Source organism: Polyergus mexicanus, unplaced genomic scaffold (assembly GCF_030449975.1).
Source record: "Polyergus mexicanus isolate NDT 795.1 unplaced genomic scaffold, iyPolMexi1.0 SCAF_9, whole genome shotgun sequence".
Taxonomy (NCBI): Eukaryota; Metazoa; Arthropoda; class Insecta; order Hymenoptera; family Formicidae; genus Polyergus; species Polyergus mexicanus.
In genome coordinates this window covers 7,585,085-7,609,055 of record NW_027223329.1, presented here as the reverse complement: position 1 = coordinate 7,609,055, position 23,971 = coordinate 7,585,085, and the positions used below count along the sequence as shown (strand labels likewise).

General features: G+C 32.5%; 4 protein-coding genes across 9 annotated transcripts; 2 read left to right on the top strand and 2 right to left on the bottom strand.

Annotated features, from left to right (window-relative positions):
- Window positions 1–2,397: 2,397 nt before the first annotated feature.
- Med26 (mediator complex subunit 26) lies at window positions 2,398–6,995 on the bottom strand. 4 transcript variants are annotated; one of them, XM_070301935.1, is made up of 4 exons: window positions 6,756–6,995; window positions 5,359–5,433; window positions 4,333–4,602; window positions 2,398–3,819 (listed from the first exon to the last, which is right to left on the bottom strand). In XM_070301935.1, exons 1-4 carry the CDS (start codon window positions 6,831–6,833, stop codon window positions 2,548–2,550), a joined length of 1,695 nt encoding a protein of 564 aa, XP_070158036.1. In that variant the 5' UTR covers window positions 6,834–6,995; the 3' UTR covers window positions 2,398–2,547. The 4 variants fall into 4 exon arrangements, with proteins under 4 accessions (XP_070158036.1, XP_070158035.1, XP_070158037.1 ...); XM_070301934.1 differs by lacking the exon at window positions 6,756–6,995 and adding an exon at window positions 6,297–6,618; XM_070301936.1 differs by lacking the exon at window positions 6,756–6,995 and adding an exon at window positions 6,139–6,616.
- Window positions 6,996–7,237: 242 nt separating this feature from the next.
- Mfe2 (peroxisomal multifunctional enzyme type 2) lies at window positions 7,238–15,891 on the top strand. Of its 3 annotated transcripts, XM_070301932.1 has the most exons (17): window positions 7,238–7,716; window positions 9,010–9,068; window positions 9,399–9,536; window positions 10,734–10,886; window positions 10,966–11,238; window positions 11,516–11,632; window positions 11,729–11,859; window positions 11,922–11,987; window positions 12,073–12,133; window positions 12,206–12,369; window positions 12,524–12,647; window positions 12,866–13,041; window positions 13,335–13,511; window positions 14,627–14,744; window positions 15,143–15,340; window positions 15,478–15,575; window positions 15,668–15,891. In XM_070301932.1, the coding sequence occupies exons 2-17, from the start codon at window positions 9,011–9,013 to the stop codon at window positions 15,785–15,787; spliced, it is 2,172 nt and encodes a 723-aa protein (XP_070158033.1). In that variant the 5' UTR covers window positions 7,238–7,716; window position 9,010; the 3' UTR covers window positions 15,788–15,891. The 3 variants fall into 3 exon arrangements, with proteins under 3 accessions (XP_070158033.1, XP_070158032.1, XP_070158034.1); XM_070301931.1 differs by lacking the exon at window positions 7,238–7,716 and having other exon boundaries at window positions 8,794–9,068; XM_070301933.1 differs by lacking the exons at window positions 7,238–7,716; window positions 9,010–9,068; window positions 9,399–9,536; ... (8 more) ...; window positions 12,866–13,041; window positions 13,335–13,511 and adding an exon at window positions 14,096–14,234 and having other exon boundaries at window positions 15,668–15,889.
- LOC138936502 (ras-like GTP-binding protein RhoL) lies at window positions 12,718–21,329 on the bottom strand. Its single transcript, XM_070301940.1, has 5 exons — window positions 21,144–21,329; window positions 17,396–17,525; window positions 17,023–17,137; window positions 16,756–16,873; window positions 12,718–16,492 (listed from the first exon to the last, which is right to left on the bottom strand). Exons 2-5 carry the CDS (start codon window positions 17,512–17,514, stop codon window positions 16,290–16,292), a joined length of 555 nt encoding a protein of 184 aa, XP_070158041.1. The 5' UTR covers window positions 17,515–17,525; window positions 21,144–21,329; the 3' UTR covers window positions 12,718–16,289.
- Window positions 16,110–23,970, top strand: LOC138936699 (DNA repair protein RAD50.L). Its single transcript, XM_070302314.1, has 8 exons — window positions 16,110–18,263; window positions 18,776–19,022; window positions 21,089–21,421; window positions 22,406–22,564; window positions 22,956–23,191; window positions 23,361–23,424; window positions 23,573–23,757; window positions 23,838–23,970. The coding sequence occupies exons 3-8, from the start codon at window positions 21,416–21,418 to the stop codon at window positions 23,968–23,970; spliced, it is 783 nt and encodes a 260-aa protein (XP_070158415.1). The 5' UTR covers window positions 16,110–18,263; window positions 18,776–19,022; window positions 21,089–21,415.
- The last annotated feature ends 1 nt before the right edge of the window (window position 23,971 follows it).

Here is a 23,971-nt window from a genome sequence, read left to right as displayed (position 1 = left end):
GTATTATTTTTTTACGGAGCAATGATGGAATAGAATATGCGTCGATAAAATGAATTTTCAACATTACAATCGCTTAACATTTCGAGATATAATTTTATTATAAACGTTAGAACCTCTTTTCGAATTTAAAGAATGTAGAATGATTGGAAAAAAGTAATTAGAGAAAATGATTCCTTAAAAAATAAAGCGCACAGATTAGCAATCTTACATCACACATAGAACACGATATTACTATAATATCTCTTTCAATCTTTTCGGAGAAACGACGAAAAAGATTATATCGCGGATAATGAACGTGATATTTTGATAAATGAGAGTATTCGGTTAATTTATTTCGCATAAAATATACAAGAGACGTCGAGAAAGTTTCGAGACTGAATGAATTATCATAAAATAAAGTTTGGAAGAAATTTGTAGCTTGTCACTTTCAAAGCTTTTCAAATATAATTTTTTTACTAATGGATACTTTTGTATTGATTATATCCGTTATTTAAAATGTTTCAAATTCCTATTTTTGTAAGAGTTCTTGTTTTTATTTATTCTAAAGACTCTTTGAAAAAGAAAAAAACTAATAATTTTAAATTTATTAATGATTATAATTTTAATTCCAGGAAAAAGAGAAATTTAATCGAATTTTGAAGGATGAAAGGATTGACCGAATCAAACAACTTATTGTTTTTGCCTAAAGACTCTTTGAAAAAGAAAAAAACTAATAATTTTAAATTTATTAATAATTATAATTTTAATTCCAGGAAAAAGAGAAATTTAATCGAATTTTGAAGGATAACGAGGATGAAAGGATTGACTGAATTAAACAACTTATTGTTTTTGCCCAAAGCAAGTAATTTTAACAAATGTATTGAACGCAACTCTACAAAATAACGTTCTGGATTATTGGACTAGATGTCTTATCATAACATTGAGCTCAATAGGAATCACTTCGAGGGAGACAAGCCAGACACATATCTTTTTCGATATTTCTTTATAATTCTTCTTTATTTTGTTTATAATTCACTCAGCTCTCTGCAACGTTTTGGACACATCTTGTATATTATCAAACTTGAATTTTTTTGTCCGATATTGCACTTACGAAAAAATTACATATCGCGTTGTAATCGCCATGCGATTGTTTCGCCTATAATGTTATTTTCAACACATCTGTTGTTGTAAATTACGCACAAAATGAACAGAAGAAATTTTGAGTAGAAAATCTCTATGACACGGTTAGACAAATATATCATCTTTCTTTTTTGCTCAATTAAGGCACCGGTGTACCTAACTTAGCTCGAAGAAATCGAGTTGCCCTCTACATTCGCGCGACAGAGTCCGTGTGCACAGTCTTGTAAAATATCTCAAAAATAATTTAAAACCGACAGTAATCTCGCTAAAATCTGATTTATGTATTTCTGTGTTGTATGTGTTACTTGCACGTCTTCCTAGTTCTCAAGAGTATAATGCTTGCATTTATTTTTTTATTTCGTTTCTATTTTTCTCCCTTGAATTTAAGATTAATTATTTGCAATATAAACTCTATACAGTATGCAATGAAAAAGGAAAAACATTACAAACCAATTTTTTCGCGTGTAGGGCATAGAATGCACGTCAATTAACGCTTTCAATTCTTCCTCAAAATTATCACAAAATACATAAAAAGCGAGCCATTGCCATATATATATATATATTGATACTCAAAGATGAAAAGTCGAACGATGTCGACATCTATTTTATTATTGTGTAAAAATATTATTATTATTATTGTATAATAATAATAATAATAATAATAATAATAATAATAATAATAATAATAATAATAATAAGCAGCGCTCGTGTCGTTTCGCGATATCAACTATTTCATATCTACATAATTTATATCTCACACACCCAACAACTCGTTTTATACGGTGCAATTACAAAATCAATTGCACAAGTGATTTCGCTTTGATATTTATAATTCAGCATCGATTTTGCTTTTTTTCATATAGTGGTCTCTTAATTTCTTTATCGTTAGCATGATAACGTTAACGATAATGAAAATGATGAAGGTGATTATGGTGATAATAAAAGTTATATAAGAGGAGGAATAGAAGCAGAAATAGTAATAATTGACATAATATAGTACTAATAACAATAATATTAAAAATAATAAAAATAATATTAATATTATATTAATTATAATATTAATATATTAATATATTATAATAATATGAGGATGTTGATGTTGATAACGATGATGACGATACGAAAAATGGCTTCTCTCTCTACTCGCCGCGCGGGGTTGCACATGCTCGAGATCAGCGAGTAATAACTATATAACAACGGGGGAATGATAATGACAGGGAAAGAATGGCGGTATAGACGCTTCGACGTAAATAGAAATAAACAGCACAATCTCAAAAATCGCAATTATAGAAATCATTAATTTTAATAGATCAATCGACCGATTGACTTTCCGGCCAGTCGGCCGTTTTTAATCATCTGCAAATTCTCTTCACAATTCTTTTTTTTTGCAGAAGAAGAATAATAATAGAGAATACGATGATAAAATCACTAATCGATAATAACATAAGGCATTATGTTGAGGATTTCGCCCTGGTAACTGGGCCTTGCCAGCATCTGATGCCACTCCCGAAATTCCACATCGTCAGTCTGGTTGTTATGCACACTTTTTACACTATCCATGTTCGATAGTCCGAACGACACTTTATTCTCTTCGTCCCTGGCGTTCGAGTGCTCGTCACCATCGGAGCGACACACGGTCGTTGACGACAGCTTCGGCTGGAAGTTGCCATTAAGTCCTTCGATGCACTGCGTGTGTAACCTTTCAAGATCTTCGGCAGTAACGTTCCGTGGTGGTGACGAACATTCGACATAGTTCTGCTCTTCGTCTTCACCCCAGTCTATCGAACTGGGATCTAAGGGCGGTAACTTGGCCAGTATTTCCTCGACCGTGAGATCTCGGTGCGACGGTGACCGACACGTCGATGGCTGATCGTTGCCTGCTGATTTGTCGTTCTCGCGCAACCTGTCCTGGCACACCTCGGGCCAGTTCTCTGCGAATCGTGCCGCTTGCGTTTTACCAGTAGACGACGTTTCCGAGGAAACCAGATTCCTGTGAAGATTCTGGTTCGAGCTATGCAGATATTTAGACACTTGCTCGTTGCTGTCGCCTCGCAGAACGTTCTCCATGTTAGGCGGTTCCACGATGCTTTGACTAGGTAGGGCATTCATATTGCCGATAGAACTACAGTTGCTTCGGCCCGCTTGTAGCTGAGCCACTATTTCCTGCGTGGTCTTCAACTTCGGAGTTCTCGAGATACTGGCCAGCTTCTTTTTCACGCTGTCCTCGAAGAACGGCTGTCGCTTCGCCGACTTACTGCCCTTTTTCCGGCCGCGTTTTTTCGGACCCGGGTCATCCGTAACCTCGACAGAATCGGTCTCCGTGAAAGCGGAAGAGATTCGTTCCTTCAGCGTGGGGCTAGGCACTTGCGAATTTAAATTACCACTTATATTCTCGCCATTGAGCCGTTGCTTTTTGGCAGGAACTTCCTCTACCATCGGCTCAATTCCATGTGGCGATTGATAGCATTGACGTTGCTCCTTACCGCTCTCCTCTTTCCGTAACCTTTTGTTGGAACTGTGTGTACGTGGCACCGCTTCTGTTGTATGATTCTGGCTCGAGGAACTGAGCACTGGTGATGCATTCCTCGAGCAGGAACTTATCCTGTGATTGCTGATCGGTGTAATTGACTGTTTGCTATTTGCTGATGCATTGGGAGATCGCGAATGGTCGCTGTGCATAGATAGCGCCGGACTGAGCACCTGTAATTATAAATTCAGCATATTTATTACAATTGATCATTTTTCACTACATAAGGAGTATATATTTCATATTTATGGCAAATCAATTTGGCGTCAAGCGTAAATATCACATAAATTATCACCTTTTAGAAATTTAAAATAATATCTCAAATAATTTACTAATGTCTGACAAAGTCACTCCTTATATAAGATTACAGAAATTAGTAAAATTAAATATTGAAATTACAGTATTCTTTCATAAACATAAGTTTTGCAAAATTCTCACGAATATTACATATAATGTGTATGTATACCTCCTAGTATTATCTAACAGTAAAAAAATAATGTAATTCTATATTAATTTTCTACGTATGTCGATAATTGTGAGTGCATATTTACAAGTATATCGATATTGTAAGACCATATATATGTCAAATGATCTATTATAAGAGAGAGATAACACATTTAAAACAAAAGTAAAAAAGTCAAAAATTTTGTAAATAGTCCTATTTGTAAAATAAAAAAAGAACCTACTCTGAGAGGAGTAGCGTCTTTTAATAAAGGACTGTGAGGCTTGAGCCCTCGTAATGCAGGGCTCTGCGGTTTGAAATTTCTCAAGGCCACTTCTTTCGCGCCATTGAGAGCTGGTGGTGCGGTATCAGCCAAGGTGGGCTGTGGTGTAGAATGCACCGATGGTAAAACCATGTCTCTCCAGTGTCGTACCAAATCCTTTGCACGTTTGGCCAAGGCTTCATTACTCGTCTTCCGACGAAGCTCATTGATGTGTTTTCCAAGCCTTGTAATCTGTCAAACATTATCATCATTTAGTATCATTGTTGTTATATTGTCATTATACAATATCATCATAATAGTATTGCTATTCTTCCAATATTACTATTTAACAGAAATTTCCTATTAAACATAAGATTATATTTAAAATAATTGAGTTTTTAGTAATTCAAAGATATAATTATAGAAAAATACATACATATATTTGTTTGATCAGTTAAATATTTTACTTATTTCGTCATGAAAATTTGTATAATAATTTATAATTTATTAATGTAAAAGTAAACCTTTTTTATTCATATATTATAGCTAATTACAGCTATTATTTAGCATACCAAAGTATATAAATTACACTTTTGTAGAAACTTTTTATTCATTGTACTTATATCATTAGTTTGACAAAAAAGCTTACTTTGCACAACTTGTTTATATATTGTATAATGTTTAAAATTTGATTGTTGTCATAAATATAATGCACCATTATAAAAAAAAATACCTAACATTTAATGTACATTAGAAGTATTATTTTATTTTGGATTAAAATAATAATACTAAAATAATAATAAACTTTCTATTTTTTATTACAAACATTTTTTTATAATATATTTGTATATTTGCATTTCTATTTACATCTATGATGATGTTATGATATAAAAATATATAAAAGAGAGTAATATTTAAAATAAAATTTAAAAAAAGAATTTTTATATAGTTGACAATTATACACAAAATACATTATGAAAAATCAAATACGACTAATTAAGTTATTACCTCCAGCACCTCTTTAGTGATTGTCGTCTTTTCCAATGCCGTAATGACATCCACAACAGCTCGCATATCGACGACCTGGAATAATGATATGTATGATTAATATTTTTAATACGTTTATTTCAATTATAAACATAAGAAAATTAGACATCAAATTTCGATATAGAAGAGACGCAATTTTTGAAAGATTTTAACGAAAAAATTATATATATATATATATACATATACATATTTTATATATTCTTTTTAGCTCTTGCAAAATAGGATATATAAATTTTTCGTGTATAGTAAAGATATTCGCAAAGAAATTCAATCGACGAGTGAATTTTTCAATCACATGAGGATTGCGTCACGATTTATCAAATAGCAAATCTGCGACGATGTTTGACGACAAATAAAGTTTTTTGCAGCAAACGTTTCGAGGATTAATAGGATGGACTTCGCAAAGTGCATAGAATGAGTGCGAGAACGTTCTGTACACGTGTACGTCACGGAAATACAAAATTCGGACGAAACTTCGTCAGATCGCGAACAGCATGGCTGTCTCCTTCTAGGAATGGAAGGGAAGAAAGTTTCTGGCGGAGACTGCACCACGTTTCGATCACTGTCGATCGAAATGGGAAACCGCTTCTCTCGCGAAGAATGTCATATGTATTTCAGAAAATCGACGATCGAGAAGCGGATACAAGAAAGTTAATCTTGGAAGAATTATCAGCCAACGTGATAGACAGATTTCATGTAATTCGTAGAATTTTCATGGTACATGATTAAGAAAAAACGTACAACCCACGATCGAGAATACGTAACGTCCACGAGGAAAGGTTCACCGAAGCGGTCGGCATCGTCTGGGTATTGAGGTTATGTGTCCAGGTAATTGAGAACGCGCGGCTCTCACATATATAACGCACGTCTTCCGTCATCGCCAGTGTCCTTTTTCTCACCCTCTCGCTTTCTCCACCTGTATGTACACTCGGCGGCGTGCGAGCAAGTGTGCGAGCGACAAGCGAGCGAGCGAGCGAGAGGGAACCGACGTGACGAAGGGAGAAAGGGGACGTCATACGTAACGGACGGATTATCGTCGTATCCGTCGTATACGCGAGGAGAGTGGAACGTGCGTGGCGCGGCATCGCGACAACGACGAGGACGGTCGCGGGCCGCGGGACCGCCGTAGCCGCGGCGGCGGCGGCGACAGCGGCACTCATACACACGCGACCGTCGCGGCCGCCACGCTACCACACGCACACATGGGCACGTAGTGGGCACTCGCGCACGTCACTGGTACAGGCAGCAGCAAGACCGCGCACGGGGGATCGAGAGTGGCCCGATAGCCGTTTGCGCGTACGGACACGGAGACGGCGCGGTGCATCTCGCCGCGACACACCACACTCCGCCTTACTTACATTGTATTCCTTGTCAAGTGATTTCAACAATTTTTCGGTCAGCTCGCTGCAATATCTCTGCATCGGGGTATCGCGCATGGGGGCCCACGACGGGGATATATTATATTAATGTTAAACGGAGAATTAGAGTCCAGGCTCCACGCGAGTATTTAACGGAGTGTCGCGAATGCGCGAGAGACACGAGGGAACTCGCAAATGGCGACTACCGAACTATGCGCTCCACCGTCGTTCGCATGCCCTCCCTGCCTCCCGAGTGCCTCCTAGTCGCGGCCCATGCATCGTCCCTACCCCCACCCGTCGCCCGTCGCCGCGAGCGCCATCTAGGAACCGCTCGTGACCGGCCGAGGACGGCCGAGCGCGACCGAATCGTTCCCTCCCTCCATCCCCGCGCCCACGATTCTCCTTGCCTCTCGCCCCGCCGTCTCGTTAGCCGAACTTCGCAACCGAAACGCCATTCCCCCTCCCACCTCGCCCATTAGTCGCTCTCGGCTGTGTTCGCGTCGGTTCGCTCGGCGCTTGGCGCTGCTCGACGTGACGCGAAGCACGGAATGGCTGGGATCCGTCAAGATCCGTTGCGTTGTGGCGTATCATGAAGCGGCAACGAGATTCTCGACGAAATTGCCGAACCGAAAAATTTCAATCTTTCGTCTCGTTGAATTTTCAACGCTAAATTTTAGACCATCGGATTTACGTCGAATACGAGATATCGCGTCTCGGATAAATAAAATCTATTATCGATCTGTTATCTAGCGTCTTAATCTCACGCTAAATACAGGTGTAAATAATCGGTTAATTCTTTTTAACGATCTTTTTTTTTTCTTTTTTTTTCATCTACGTTTTAAACGCCAAACGAAGAGTGATGACTCATCGTATATCGTATGTCATGAGAAGGCATAAATGTATGCCTACGAAATTGCAGTGTCCATCAGTGCTCACGCCGATGAACTGACCGATATATAGGGTAAGGCACTTATATCACCTTGATTTGCGTCAATATTGTCGGATCTGTAGAGGAAATTGGGTCGGCTAAGAAATTTGCATGGTGTCGACGTGTTATAGTCGGCATTGTTCCAAATGGAGTCGCTCGTTTTTTAAACACGCAGATTTACACGTTCTGGATGGAATTAGATTTATAGGATTTTTTTTTTTTTTCTTTTACATCGGGATTTTTCCAGTCTCGTTATACGCATACAAAAATGTTAACATTGTCACATCGATGATCAGATACTTTACGAGATATTTCGTATCGTCGTAAAGTATCCATTTTTCGATAAATTATCAAAGGTTGACCAAAAGATATCTTCTCCTCGATGCAACTTTTACTCGACCCACATTCTTCCTTCTCTACAGATAGCATTGACGCAAATCAAGGCGGTAATCTCACCCTATACATATATCGGAAGTTCCCTCTTTCCTGCTTCGCGACTCTTATCTATTACGATCGGACTACCGGTCGTACGTACATAGAAATAAAATGTCCGACATATGTGTATTAGGGAGATCGATTATGTATCATGGTAATGCGATGAAAAAATTACGGAAATGAGCAATTCAGCAAAGTATTCGACAAGAAGACATTTGCGAGCCAGTATGTGATCGACAATCTCGTGAATGTTCCCTCATTCTCGATGTTCGTTATTCTCGCTACACGTTTGCATTTTTTTTTTTTTTTCCCCCTCTTCAATCATGATGCACGAATATCTAGATGACAGGCGTCCTATGCGAAAATGTAATCACGGAATGCGCATGCGTAATATTTTTAGACGGAACGACAGTCTAGGAAATTTATGCTCGATTGTCGTCTAGGGTGATCACTGGATGCGACAGGGAAAAATATATTACCAACTAAAAAAAAATCTCTAAAACGCGTCCAAATTACACTCGTGGATCGGGATTTTTTTTTTTTTTCAAGTTTGTTCTTTGCGATTTTGACGCGTTCCGAAACTCCGTTGAAAAAAAAAATGTTTCGATCTTTTCTCGAATGTATATACATCGTGGATAAAAGTGCAGAACGTCAAACGTCATCTGCAATTTGCAATATGTCAATGTGACAATGCGTGTTATAAATATGGAGTGAATGGGGTATATTTATTAAAATGAACTTTGAACGCAAATGATATAAAATTTTGCCTTATCATTATCGCTGTTCTCGGAGCACATTCATTTAAAAGCGTCAAGCTTGAGTTGAAAATTTGAGCTTTCTTATCAATTGTCAGCAAGCTTTACAGTGAATATTTTTCATTTAAACGTCAAGAATGCCGGAAGAACTACGATACGACGGCCGAGTGGTTGTGATAACTGGAGCAGGCGCGGGTAAATTTTTTTGTTTTTTAAATATCTATTCTCAAAAAATGGGATGTTAGTTCAGATTTTATTTTCTTCTCAATGTAGAGAGAAAAAGATAAACTCTGAACTAGTACAGTCACTTCAGTTATAAAAAACTTTGAATTTTATGTATTTCTGATTATATTTGATTAATTTCTATATTTGGTATAAATAAAAAAATATAAATACTTTCTAATTGTTTGCATAGTTTTCATGAAAAATAATTTTGAATATAGAATTAATGTAAATTATATGATATTGTGTATGGCCGTTGCGTTGCATGTCTGCATATTCAAGTTAATATAATTAATGTTTTAGGATTGGGACGAGCTTATGCATTATTGTTTGCATCCAGAGGCGCCAGTGTAGTCGTGAATGATTTAGGAAGCAGCAGACATGGAGACGGAAGTAGTACCATGAGTGCGGATGCTGTAGTCCAGAAGATTCGACAAAATGGTTAGTGTCATGGATCAATTATATATCTTATTTAATTTAAGTTTTTAATTATATGAAATTTCTAGTTTAATTTATTTCAATAGAAAACTTTTCATTAAAAAATGAAAACTTTTTGTTAGAATTCTTATTTGTTATCTTTAATGCATTCTTAAACCTGAGTTGAACATGAATAAATTTTAATTTTTTTAAGATAACATGCCTCATACCATTAATAATTGTTTATTTTATTAGTGATAATTTTAAATAAATATTTAATATTTATAACGTAAAAAAGATTCCTGAATTAATTCTTTCCTACAGCTTTAAGTACATTTTTTTAGAATTTTACAATACATAAATTTTGATAGAATAAAGAATGGGGATATTCGTCAAATGTAAAAAATATAAAAAACTAGTTATTCAATTGTGCAATATCATATTAATCGTTACACACGTTATTATTTAATAAATAATAGTTTTCATTAAAAAAATTTGGATTTATTTAATACTTTTAAATTTTTCTTTTCTGCTATTATCTTCATAAGTTATATTATTATAATTAACCTATTTTGTGTGTGTATTAATCTTGTTAACAAGATTACACTTTTTGTATGATTAAGTTTGCTGGGCTTTAATGTTCTACTGCATTTAAAAGAATAATGTTTTCTCTTTTTATAGCATTGATAAATATTGTATTCTTTTATATATCCTGTTTAAATCGAAAAAATTGCAATGTTTATTAATTCCTTTAATAATGCAAATTTATCAGAGACTTATCAATTAATTAAATATTTATGTACTTAGCACTTATAAGTGAAGTCAAACCTAGAGATTATATTATCTACAATATAAATTACATTGCTCATAAATCTCAAAGAAGTTATACAACTAAAGAAGTTTGTATGTATCATTTGTTTAATCCTATTGTATAATTAAACTATTTTAATAAAATAGACAGAATTTGTCGACTTATTTAAAGGAGTCGATTTAATATTTTAAAAAAGAAACTACATAAATAAATATGTACAAATTTTATATTTCTGTCCTTTTTCTATACAAATGCGATTTGTTTGGTGTAAAGAATCTCTTCTTTGCATAATATCTTATATATTTTTTTTTTAACATGTTAAATATATGTTACATATAATTAACTCTATTATATAATTTTGTATTATATAAAATGACAACACAGGATAAGCAATAATAATAATTCTTTAGGAGGGAAAGCTGTCGCGAATTACGATTCTGTGGTGAATGGTGCGGAAATCATTAAGACGGCAATCGAAGCATTCGGCCGTATTGATGTAGTTGTTAATAACGCCGGTATTCTGAGGGATGCATCATTCATGAAGATGACGGATGCACAATGGGGTATATATATACAAAATAAAATATGATACGCGTAATTATAATTGTATAAATTTATGCATATTTGTGCGTTTGTTTTCAGATGCGATACACGATGTTCATCTTAAAGGTTCTATGAAAACAACGCAAGCAGCGTGGCCATATTTTATTAAGCAGAAGTATGGCCGTGTAATTTTTACATCGAGCAACAGCGGTCTGTATGGGAACTTTGGACAATCCAATTACAGTTCGGCAAAATTGGGTCTTGTAGGATTAGCCAACACATTGGCCATCGAAGGAGCAAAAAAGAATATTTACAGCAATGTAATAGTGCCCACAGCTGGTTCGCGTTTAACGGAGGATATCCTTCCACCAGGTGAATAATCAGTCCTATTACATAGGGTGCAGGAGCACGTTTTTAGTGTTATGAGCATACTTTGTCCTTGTTCAACTTTCCATAAATAACACAAATAGAACACGCTTTCAGTGTGTAAGCGTGTTTTTGGAATGCAGCCATACTCTTGTGCCATGAAGTTTTATATGAGCGGTCCTAGGTTTTATCAATTTTAATATATATATTGACGAATGAAATAAATTATACTGAATATTTTGCTAAACATTAAGTAAAACAGAAACTGTTTAACATTTCGCAGATTTTCATGAACAATTGAAGCCTGAATTGATAGCACCTGTTGTTTTTTGGTTGTGCCACGAAAATTGTACAGAAAACGGTTCGATTATTGAAGCAGCATTAGGTTGGGCTAGCAAATGTAAGTTGTTGATTATTAAATGTTATATCTCTAACCTATTTACTTTCAAAGAGATTCTTCTATTTAAGGAAACTTTTTATTTATCAATATTTATAGATCATTTAGTCCGTTCTTCGGGTTGCGTTTTACGGCAAAATTTATCGGTTAACGTTACACCAGAAAATGTACAAGAAAATTGGTCGAAAGTGATCGACATGACATCGGCAAAGCGACTCGATTCGATACAGGTAAAAAAATTTGCATACATATTTGATTTGATATTTTCTTACAATCATTTCCATCTTTTTAGGAAGCAACAGGAGAATTATTAGGCCTTATCGAGAATTTGAAAAATGAAACTTCTTCTTCAAATAAAGTAAGCTATGTAAAGCTCTGTAAATCTTTTTCTTCTTTTGTTGATTATAGATGTTTTTAATCTTTATTATTCCTGTTGCTTGCAGGTAGACCATGTTTTAACGAATGATTACAACTTCCGCGATATTATACTATACGCGCTCGGAGGTATGTGAAACAGATTGAATGCACAATAAATTCACTTCAACTTACCTAAACTTATTGGATTTTGTATTTTAGTTGGAGCTACAGTTCAGGAACCAAGTGATATTCGTTATTTATATGAGAATGCTGACGAGTTCGCTGTTTTGCCTACTTTTTATGTTGTGTATGGACCTTTAGGATGCATGTCCACTTCTATTCTGCAGGACGCTTTGCCAAACATACAAATTGATCCATCACGGGTATGGCTAGATTGAATTCTATTATCTATTTTTGGTATTTTAATGTTTTGTGTATTTAGCATTTTAATTTATTATTAGTTTTATTGGATTTTTGTTTGTAAATTTGCATGTTTATTTGAGATAATGCTATTTTACACTATATTGATATTTGCAGATACTTCATGGTGAACAATATCTAGAAGTTTGTAAACGGTTGCCTATAGAAGCTACGGTAGAAACCCGCTTCAAGGTTCAGGATGTCTTGGACAAAGGAAAAGGCGTCGTTGTTTTAATTCAACGTAAAGAAATTTTACTATCAATGTGGAACTTTTAAACTTTTATATAATATTGAAAGAGACTAATAGATACTATTTATAATACAATTATAATATTAATGTCATTAATATAAAAATATCTAAATATATATGTGTGTGTGTATAATTGTGCAAAATATTTGTAATAACGCATGTTTTTAATCTACATTAAATACTATATGTAACATTTAGTATTTCTCCAGATGATACCTACAATGTAGCAAATGGAGAGAAGTTGTCGACTGGGCAGATATCGATATTCATTGTCGGTGTACGTGGTTTTCAAGGAAAACGGACATCGACCTATACCATTCCGACCGTTGATCCTCCTGCTCGGAAACCGGATATAACAATTACACAGCAAACTAACATTGACCAGGTATAAAAAATATGGATATGTAAAATACATTTTGGCATTTAAATTAGAGAAAATTTTCTTAACAATCATAAAAAATACATTTTAAAAAAACATTTATGATCTTGAAAACCAAAACTTTTAGATAAATAGTCTTATCATTATTACATATATATTCCATTAGAATCGAGTAATGTGATTTAAAATTTTTTTGCATATTAAAAAACCAATGAAATATTTGAATGTAGTCTTATTTTAAATGTCTATGTATAATAAGTTGATGTAAATAAATAATAATATTTATATGGCTTTTTCAGGCTGCTTTATACAGATTGAGTGGAGATCTCAATCCTCTGCACATGGACGCTAGTGTGGCCGCGATGGCGGGTTTCGAAAAACCGATATTACATGGATTGTCTTCGCTAGGATTCTCAACCCGGCATGTTCTTCAAACTTATGCTGCCGGGGATCCATCTTTATTTAAATCCATTAAGGTATGGCTATCATTAAAGAGGAAATATTTATAAAGGGTTCCATAGTAAATTTTATAATTTAAAATGCGGTAAGATGAACGATCAGATGTTCTGATAATACAAATGGAGGAGAAAGATTTTTTATGACGTTTATATTAAAATATTTTAAATAACAACGCACACACATGCAAAAATGCTGTTTATATAAAAATATTCTACACTTCTGTTTCAAGATTATTTTGTGAAGCAAATAAGTTTAAAATTTAAATTTAAATGGGGTTTAGGAGCAAATATGTTCAAACAAATCTTAGAATAGAAAAATTATTATCTGTAGTATATGGAATATAATTTTCTAAAATCTCTATTCTAAATGTGATATTGTATGTGGAACTTAACTTAATAATTATTTACTTTTATGAAAATTATAAAAATAAAATTAAAATTATTTCTGAACTTTACATAAAAACAATGGGCATTAAAACAGATTTTAAATGTGCTTATCATGAAACTTTGTATTAATTTGCATCTGAATTATCTCGTCACGATATACACAAGATATATATTCGATATTTGCGCAAGAGATAGCAGTATGGCGATAAAGTGGCATATGACATTTAAAGTGTAGATAAGTGAAGTGTGATGTGGCATTCAGCTGCACGTATGTAGTGAACTTGTTTAATTGCGCCTTGATAAATCAGTATTAATCGTCATTAAGGAGAAAAGAGAGAGAGAGAAAAAGAGAAGGTATTTTTTAGCATAAAAAATAAATATTTTAATTAAAGCATATAAAAAAATCTTTGTTCTAGTAATTATTATATAGTTATTATTATATTGACATGAGTTATTGTTGATTTTGGATAATCAAACATTTTTGTTTAATATAACGGATATATAATAACAAATTATATGAATTTCTTTATTTTGATTTTATGGAACCTATACAGTTTGTATATATTATTTGTCATAGTAGTGTTCTTTGATGCAATAATTATCAATCTTGATAGTTGACATATCATTTTATGTAATTTTATTTATATGTACAGAATTTTTTTTAATAATATCTTGCATGGATAGAATTTTGAATAGATATCTTGTATAAATATTGATAGTTACATGATATTATATTATAATTCCAGGCAAGATTTGCAAAGCCAGTTATACCAGGTCAGATTCTGCGCACTGATATGTGGCGTAATGGTAACAGGATACATTTTCAAACATCTCTCATGGAGACCGGCATACCGGTTGTAAAAGGTTAGCCATTTTTCATAAAATTTACAAAATTGTATGATTTTTTTATATTTTAAAGTACACACATACACATATCTTCACACATATACATACTGTAAATTGTAGAAGTGTTTTTCTATCTAAAATATAGCATTTCTACATTAAAAATATCACATATTATACAATGTATAATATGATATGAAATGATAAATACTTATTTAAAGTATATCATTCTAAGTGTTTTGAAAGATTTTAAAGTTTAATAGAAAATTGTGAACATTATCTTCAAATTATCATTTATATATAATCAGACACAATTAAAATTATAATATATGTAAAATATTTTTTTTCTATTATTTGAATAACCTTTATTACTTTTAGAAGTAGAGTAGATAATAAAAACAGATTATTTTACTTTGTAGGCGCTTACATTGATCTATTGGACGTTAAAACGAAAGTGCCCCGGGTAAATCTATGTTCTGGGAAGGAAAATATGCAAAGTGACGCTATATTTGCAGCTATCAGCGAACAGGTGAAATTAAATCCAGTTCAAGCTAAAAAAGTTAACGCGGTCTTCCTGTATAATATTACCGTTGGTGGGAAACCAATATCCGAATGGAGTAAGTAATTTCAGAAATTATTTTTAATTAATCAGATTTAAGAAACGGCGATATCTACGTCAAATATTTTTAATTATGTATATCGGCAATAACATAGAGATAATATTAAGTATCTATATAAATAACTTTTGCCATAGCTCTTGATTTAAAGAATGGAGAAGTGCATAAAGGAAAACCTAAATCTGGAAAAGCAGATGCAACGCTCACTGTAGAAGATGCAGATATGGTTGAAATTGTAAGTTAGCTGCATGAAAACAGAAACATAGTATATTTCTTTTTGTTCTTTTCTTTTTTTTTTACTAATAGTATTGTAATTGTGTGTTACAGGCATTAGGTAAATTAAATCCGCAAATAGCATTTATGCGTGGAAAATTAAAAATAACTGGCAACATTATGCTTACACAAAAATTGAAGACTCTTATGGAAACCAACAAAGCAAAGCTGTAATCTTTCATATTATTACTATAGTTTTAAACAAAAACATGTAAAATGTGGTTGGAAATACTTTTTATGGGGTTGGCAGATATAATTCAATAATATATATTATGTTTATATATATTGTTATTGTTTGTTATAATGGAAACTTTTATAAAGAATTAGTTGCATTCTGGGGAAATCTCGACTTTATGATTTTCTACATCTATTATATATTGTAATACATTTATAATATGTAAATTCGATTGAAAGATGTGCTGATAAACATTTGTAAAAATTTATGATGAAGTTTATAAAATATTTTTACTATTATATATATATCTTTTTATATGATAAAAGAGAACTCTTGTCTATACAGAAAAAGAAAATAATGTGCTTTAGGAATGATAAGAATATATAAAATGTACAAGAATGGCACAAAAAGAAGATGCGAAGAAATCTTTGGTTTAACATTGTTATTAATAACTATACTTCTAATTCAAAACTAATTGCATTAATTTCAGTACTTGACATTTCAAAGGATGCAGCAGAGCTTTCTCGATCGGGGTTTTTTCAGTACAGCTTTAATAGCTTCCACAAAGACTTCTTCAAGACCCTCCTGTTTTATAGCAGAACATTCGACATATCTAATTGCCCTAATCTTTTTTCTCATTTTGTTGCAGTCTCGAAAACTAACAATATCCATATTTTCTTGATTCCTAAGATCTGCCTTGGTACCTAATAATAAGAAAATAATGGCGTTCATATATCTATTAATGAACTTTCAACATAGACGAATTTGTGCATTGTATAAGATGATATGCACGCGAAGGAAATACAATAAGTATTTATACTTATTATGTTCTTATACATCTTGTTCTAAATTAAAGATTTGGATATATATATAGAAAACATTTGAAAAACTACAGGGAAAGATTTATGCTAAATATCATACAAAATCTTTATTTTTATTCTCTATAACTCTATGTGTATGTACTTACCCACAAGTATAATCGGCACATTGGGACAATGCGCTTTGAGTTCCGGATGCCATTTACTCGCTACATTTTCAAAGGAACTACAAGCGCTTATAGAGAAACAGATCAGGAAACAGTCAGTCTGCAAAAGAAAAGAATGATTGCGAGAGTGTACGTGCATTCATACCAAATTCGCAAAGAGAATATTTTGAGAATATCAAATTTTTATCAAAAGACTAATCTTGAATTGAAAAGGTTGAAAAGATTGAAAACGCTCGAATTATCACGTACGTTTGGATATGATAATGGCCTAAGTCGCTCGTAATCTTCTTGACCAGCTGTATCCCATAATGTCATTTCAAATTGCTGTCCACCCACACATATGTTGTCGACGTAATTATCAAAACTGCAAAAAAAAAAAAAAAATATTGTACATTGAATAACTTAAATTTTAAACGAGATATAAATCGATCGATGTTCAAAAAGAGATTACGATTATTCACGGAATTAATCGAATATGTTAAAAAATTCATTACATTTTTTAAATACACAACGTGAAGGAAGTAAGCGTGTATAAAAATACATATAGAGCTACAGAATACTATGTTAGCACAAAAACTGTGTTATTGTAAACTATGACGTTATATAATGCTACGATACATACACGGTAGGTACATATTCCGTTGGGAATTCTTTCTGCGTATACGTGATGAGCATGCATGTTTTTCCGACCATGCCATCGCCGACGGTCGTAATTTTAATCGGCCTGTTTCGAGATACCATCTTCGTTTTCTCTACAAAATAAAAACATAATTTGTTTCAGAGAGAGAGAGAGAGAGAGAGAGAGAAGCTTATTGTTTATAAATTACTAAGTTATATATTTTGCTATCTTGATATAGCAATGTTATATTTGCGTTTTTTTTCATATCTTTTAAGAAATGTAAACTAAAAATTTTTTTCGTTATAGCTCCATTCCGATTTTCTGCTGTTCGGCTATTCGAAAGTGCGAAGTGCGACTGATACTTTTTAAAGAAGGCAACACATTCAGTCATTGTATGGCGTTACAACTATTCCTATAGTTATGCACGCCTCATTGCATATCAATGAAATGAAACGACACCGTTTCATTCCTGTCACTTTTTTAGTATCAATGATTTTACTATGCAAAGAGATTATCCATATATAAATATATAAAAATCTATTTTTATCATTTATTTGTATAATTTGATACGCGATGTGTGATATACAATTTAGAATAAAGAATATAACATTTTAATGTATAGTTTTAGTGTAGAAACGTGATTTGGAGGAAAGGATCCCGCGCTTCAATTTCTACAATGGACGCACGTATTCTCTATCTGTATCACGATCAATTCATTCGCTTGGAGGAAGATATATTCATTAGCTAAGGGTTTTTCGTATACCGGGGTTAACGGAACTCGTTGCTGGCATTTCTTATCGAGTACAAGTCATTATCATCGCGCCGTCCGGTCGGACTCCTCCGGCTACAATGATCTGCCTGAATAGAAATGGTGATAAATTGATAATATGTCGCGATAATCATTATCGCGGTCCATATACGAATACATTCGCCTAAAATATGACTTTGCAATAAGAATAAGACTTATTGTTAGTAGACTATTCGTATAAATATATTTACCTGTGTTCTCATTATGCAGATAAATCTTGTGAAGTAATTGAGAAATTTAATCTCATTTTATCTTGATATTGAATGTGAACTTCTTATTATATCATCAAAGATAATTCCCCCCCTGGTATTTTATTTGATTATTATTATTACTATATATAACATGAATCTTTTTTTTTTTTATTATTAATCACTATTCCATCAATAGCAATTACTAAACTGAAATAGATTTTAAATCTTTTTTTTGTTCTATATGTAATATCCTATTGTCATTTTAAAATTGTCAATATTCTGCGCGTTTTTTTGATTTATTTCAAGAAATTATAGCATATAATCAAGCGATAATTTTTATATAATGTATAATGAATCGTAGAAAGATATAAGTAATTTTTTTAGATTACGATTTCCGAATAAAATATTAGCAGAAACGAAGGTATCTATCCCGACTGACTCATCACGCTATGGGATGTAGCAATTGCTTAATTAAAACACGCGTGCAAACTGGAGTCATGTTTCCTAATTTGTGTTACGACTCGCCCCGATGACACTGGGGTCAATATACTCTTGTGACAATTTTAATTCGCGTGTCGAAACTAGGAGGAACGAGAAAAAAACTCGCTTTTTCTTTCTCATTCCCGTACAGGTATGCTTCTTTTTTTTTTTTGCGAAAATATATTTAAAATTTTTATTTAATAAAGGAAAAAGATAGAATTAAAAATATTAAAATAACATAATATAGTTATTTTTTCGATAATTCTGCTAAATATCTTAAAAAATTATTCATTCTCTTATAAATCATTAATATATCATCGAGCATCCTGCGTAATTATAAGAATGAAATCAGCACATGTGAAGGAAATCATGATGTTAATATTCCCTGATCTTATCTATCTTTTTTTTATACACATATGTTAAAATTAAATAACATACACGATCGATCGACTGCGTAATGAACCTAACGAAGCGGTTCACATGTAAACAACAATGCGTGTGCGCGAGTTACACGGCCTTAGAGCAGCACAAATTTGCGTGAAGGGGAAAATATTGATACAGAGATAAAACTCGGTAAAAGAATGCGCACAAAATCGTTTACGTGTTCAATGATTAGAAATTTATGATCAAATTATGATGAATAATTGAAAGCAGATCATCCATAAATAGATAAAAATATAAAATTAATTTAGTAATAGATCTTTTAAATATTAACAATTAATTAATAACGAAATTCGAGATGAAATACTATTTTTTTTAAAATGCTTTAAACAAAAACGGATATAAAAACAGCATATAATCAATGTGATTGCTACATTTTATATCATGACAGGATATAGAGTGGTAGTGAGTGCGCGGTTATTTATCAGTTTTAGTGGTCCTGTTTCATACAAGATTCTGAGAAATGTTTTTCTATTATGTTTTATGGAGGAAAATCATGTGTAAAGGGATTCATGGGATATTCTGTAAAATTACACAGCACAGTAACTAAATTAAAAATTATATATTAGATATTTTTGTATTAAAAAAAAGAAGTTCTCTTGAGAAATTTTGCGACATTGATATATATGTATAATATAGAAGTGCCCAGTGAATAATTGCATAATAGAAAAAAAGCAAATATAAAAGATTGTAATATATAATCAATTCAGTAATTTGTAGAGACCCAATACGATTTATTTATTTTTCTTTAATTCTGAAGATCTCTCAAGTATATTATATATCGAAGATAAAATACGAAACGAAAAATTCCTCGAAAAAAAATCTAATATAAATATGTTCTTTAATGCAGAGTCTATATTTCTTTTAAATTAGAATGTGTGTTTAAGAAATGGGCTCACACAGATTATCTTAGAATTGTGTAAATTGTAACGTCACGCAAGCCACGCAAGTGAACGAACAGGAGATTTCAAATATACAAAAAGGAAATGATTAATAAAAAAGAGAATATTTTTGCAATAAAAGTTTCGCGCGATGATACGATGAAATATGGCAGAATAAATATATTTAATATTTTTTTTTTTTTTTGATTTTCTGTTACTTATATTTACGTGAGATTATTACGTAATTCGCGTAAGATTATGGTACACATTGAATCGAATGATAAAGTGTTGAGACTCATCGTCAAAGGCGTGATAAAGAGATAAGATAATTAAAGAATAGACTATATATACATAAAAGAAATGAACTGACCTAATCATACCTCTTCGCTAAATTTGTGACATATATTTTTAAAAGTTCTTATATTATTTATTTATATCAAATCATTGAAATTCTAAGATAATCTACTCCTTTGTCGCTAATTTTAACGTATCAATTTTCTTTTATCTATATTTGCCAGTAAGTCAGTATTTAAAGGAAATAGATTGCCTAAGGTATAGTTTACCGAGATATATATATAAGAAATGATAAAAATTACAAATATAAATGGAATTTCGAACATTAAATATTTAGATACTAATGTGTCTTTCCGATACATTAGTATCTAAATATTTTACGATTTCTTTTTAACTTAAAAACATATCATTAATAAATAAGGAATAAAATATAATATAATTCATCACATATAATTGTGTGATTCTTTATTATGTATACATTTCATTTTAATTGTCATTTTTATAGGTTTCAAAAGAGACTTTAATACATGTTTGAATAAGTTTAGATAATCTTAAGAATTCTCATAGTTATTCCTACATTAATTATATATATTTGTTTTAGGTATATTAACATCTTGGAGAAATAAATTTCATCGCGACGAACGTATATTACTCACCGTGAGGTACGTCATACGTGAAGAAAACGTGCGTTAATCGGCGACACTGAAAACATTACAGTACGTACCTCGTGCACGCATACACACACATGCACAATACACGACGAAACCAAAGTAAAAGAATGGATGACGCGTGCCGTGCATACGCACGTCGCAACGGCCGTTCGAGGACTGCCAAAGACTGCAGAAACGCGCACGATTAACGTGCTTGTGACAGTCGCCGTCATAGGAAAAATCAGCTGACGCGGAGCGAGACGCAGTCTGAAACATTGATGCGCGTATGAAAATCAAATATTGACTCATCTCTTTTAATGCAATTAAAAAATTTAATACAATTAATATCAGGAAGAAACGAAAGACTTGTTATTTTCAACTATATATTATGTTACGCTTGCAAAATAGATGTGTATATAATTATAAACGTTAAGTCCGCTTTAAACTTATAATTGATAAATTTATAATTGATGACAAAATTCAAAATAGAATTCTATCTATAATTTTATGCACTGTATGTATATATATATATATATATGTATATATATATGTTCGATATAAACGTCATCGGTTGATCGGAGACGTCATCGTCTCACAAGTACGCTCATTTCTTTTCATATCCACTCTTAAAAAAGATATATTAATATTGAATAAAAAGAGCAGATATATTCATATTGAATGCAATGTGTAGTCTTGCATATAATACTTGAGGATGACGCAAATAGCAATCGAGGTACCTTGATCGACATTGTGTTCGTCTGCTTTAATAATGCCATCGATTGTTTGACGAGTTTGGTACAATAATGACGATCAGCATTTCGGTATTAAAAGTATGCGATGGCTTTATGATAAATACGTTTCGCAACTTTGTTATTAACTTGTGTAGGAATCGATTATCTTTATTGCAAAAGAATTAATAAATTTTACCACGCAAGATAATTTTACATTTGTGTTCGAAATTTCCATGGTATCTTACGTTACACACGTGTGATTATAAATTAAAAATTAAATTCCCAGAGTTTCCCTAAAAACAGCGGGTGTCCACTGCGCAACTCGCAAGTCGCGTCGCGATTGGTCAATTCGAAATTTTATCGATTCCCAAAAACTATCGAGTATATCGAGGATATTCGAATAAACGCGGTCGCATTCACTTCGAACTCATCTTGTTGCGGTAGCTACGTTCGATTTTTACTGTTAGAAAACCTCCTAGAAGATTTCTGTTCGATATCGATCTTCGTGATTTAATTAATTTCCCTTCTTGCATAAAGATAATATTTATTTTGTCAATCCGACAAAAGATATCGTATAAGCGTCACGTTACTCATCATCGGCAGAAGCGAGAAATGGAGGAATCCATGAACAACGAGATCGATCTCGAGAACGTCGAAAACTCGCAATCAGACATGATTGTCTCTCGTATCAAACAGGTGAATATGTGAATGAATGAACAGTAATATCGTACACTAACGATAGTTTACAATTATACTCCCGACGAAGCGATTTTGTTATTTTTCGCTTGGCACACTCACCCAACTTGTTCAATTTTAGATTCGTAACAAAATCAAATGGCAAAGGTATAATGTAGAAGCAGGATGCTGCAAGATCGCTTTTCGAGATAATAAAAAACGCTATGTACGATCATTCATGTTATGAAAAGTCGCGCGACAATATTATATATTTTCTCTCTCAATTCGTAGCTACATTGCATCTCTACATTGTATTATATGCTATGAATTTGCATTTGAAACGTTCCGAATTTTTCAAAAATATGAGACAAAATGTACGTGTATGAATGCTAAAAGAAAAACGATGTTTCAGTTTGTAACATTAAGAGAATCGGTGAAAAACTCCGATAGAAAGGTACAGTATTTAAAGAAGCATGTGTCGAATTTGGTCGAAAGTAATCGCAACATTGAAACGAACTTGGAGAAGCTAGAGCAAAATGTGTTCGACATTGACACAAAGATATCGGCGGCCACAAAAATTCATGATGTAAAGAAGCAGGAATTGAAGAATTTGGAAAGTGCAAGAGCAAATACATTGCGTAAACAATGGTGAAATTTTGTAAAAATAAAAATATGCAAAGATAACACATTATATTTTCAATATTAATATGAGAAATATTGTTTTAATTGTTACTAATAGAAAAAATTTACACGTTAGTCAAAAATGAAAGCTCTATATCTCTATATAAAGAAAATTATTTTGAATATTTTGTTTCAGGGATGATTCCCTGTCGAAAATAGGGAACTACGCGAATGATTTCTCTCAGTGGATAACGGAATATGTATGTTTCTTAATAAAGAACTTTTATAAATTTTGCTACTTTAAATCAACTATCTCTATACATTATATAAATAAATACTTGTTTTGTTCATGTACCATTTGTAAAAAATTAATTATAAATTGCATAATTTCTCTCTTTATTTGTAAAGTCGAGGAACGTCTTGATTAAGGATATCGAAGATCATCAGAAAGAGTGCAAAAAAGTTGCTCATGAATTTGCATTTCTGAAGGAAGAAGTGGATGACATGAGAAAAAAATACAATTTAAATTGTATTGAAGCTAATGTGGACGTTGATGACTTACCGAATTTTGATAGTGTAATTTCTGATATCAAGTAATCAAGTAAAAATAAAATATATATAAGATTTATTGGTATAAGATTATTAAAATTTATCGCAATTTTTATTAATCCAGATCGAGCAACAATAAGTCAATGCACAATATCAGATCTACGGAAGATAAGTTAAACAAGATACAGAGGAAGCTAAAGCAGGGCAAAATTGCAGTTAACGAATATAAGAAGAAGGAAAATAAAAATATGCCTTAAA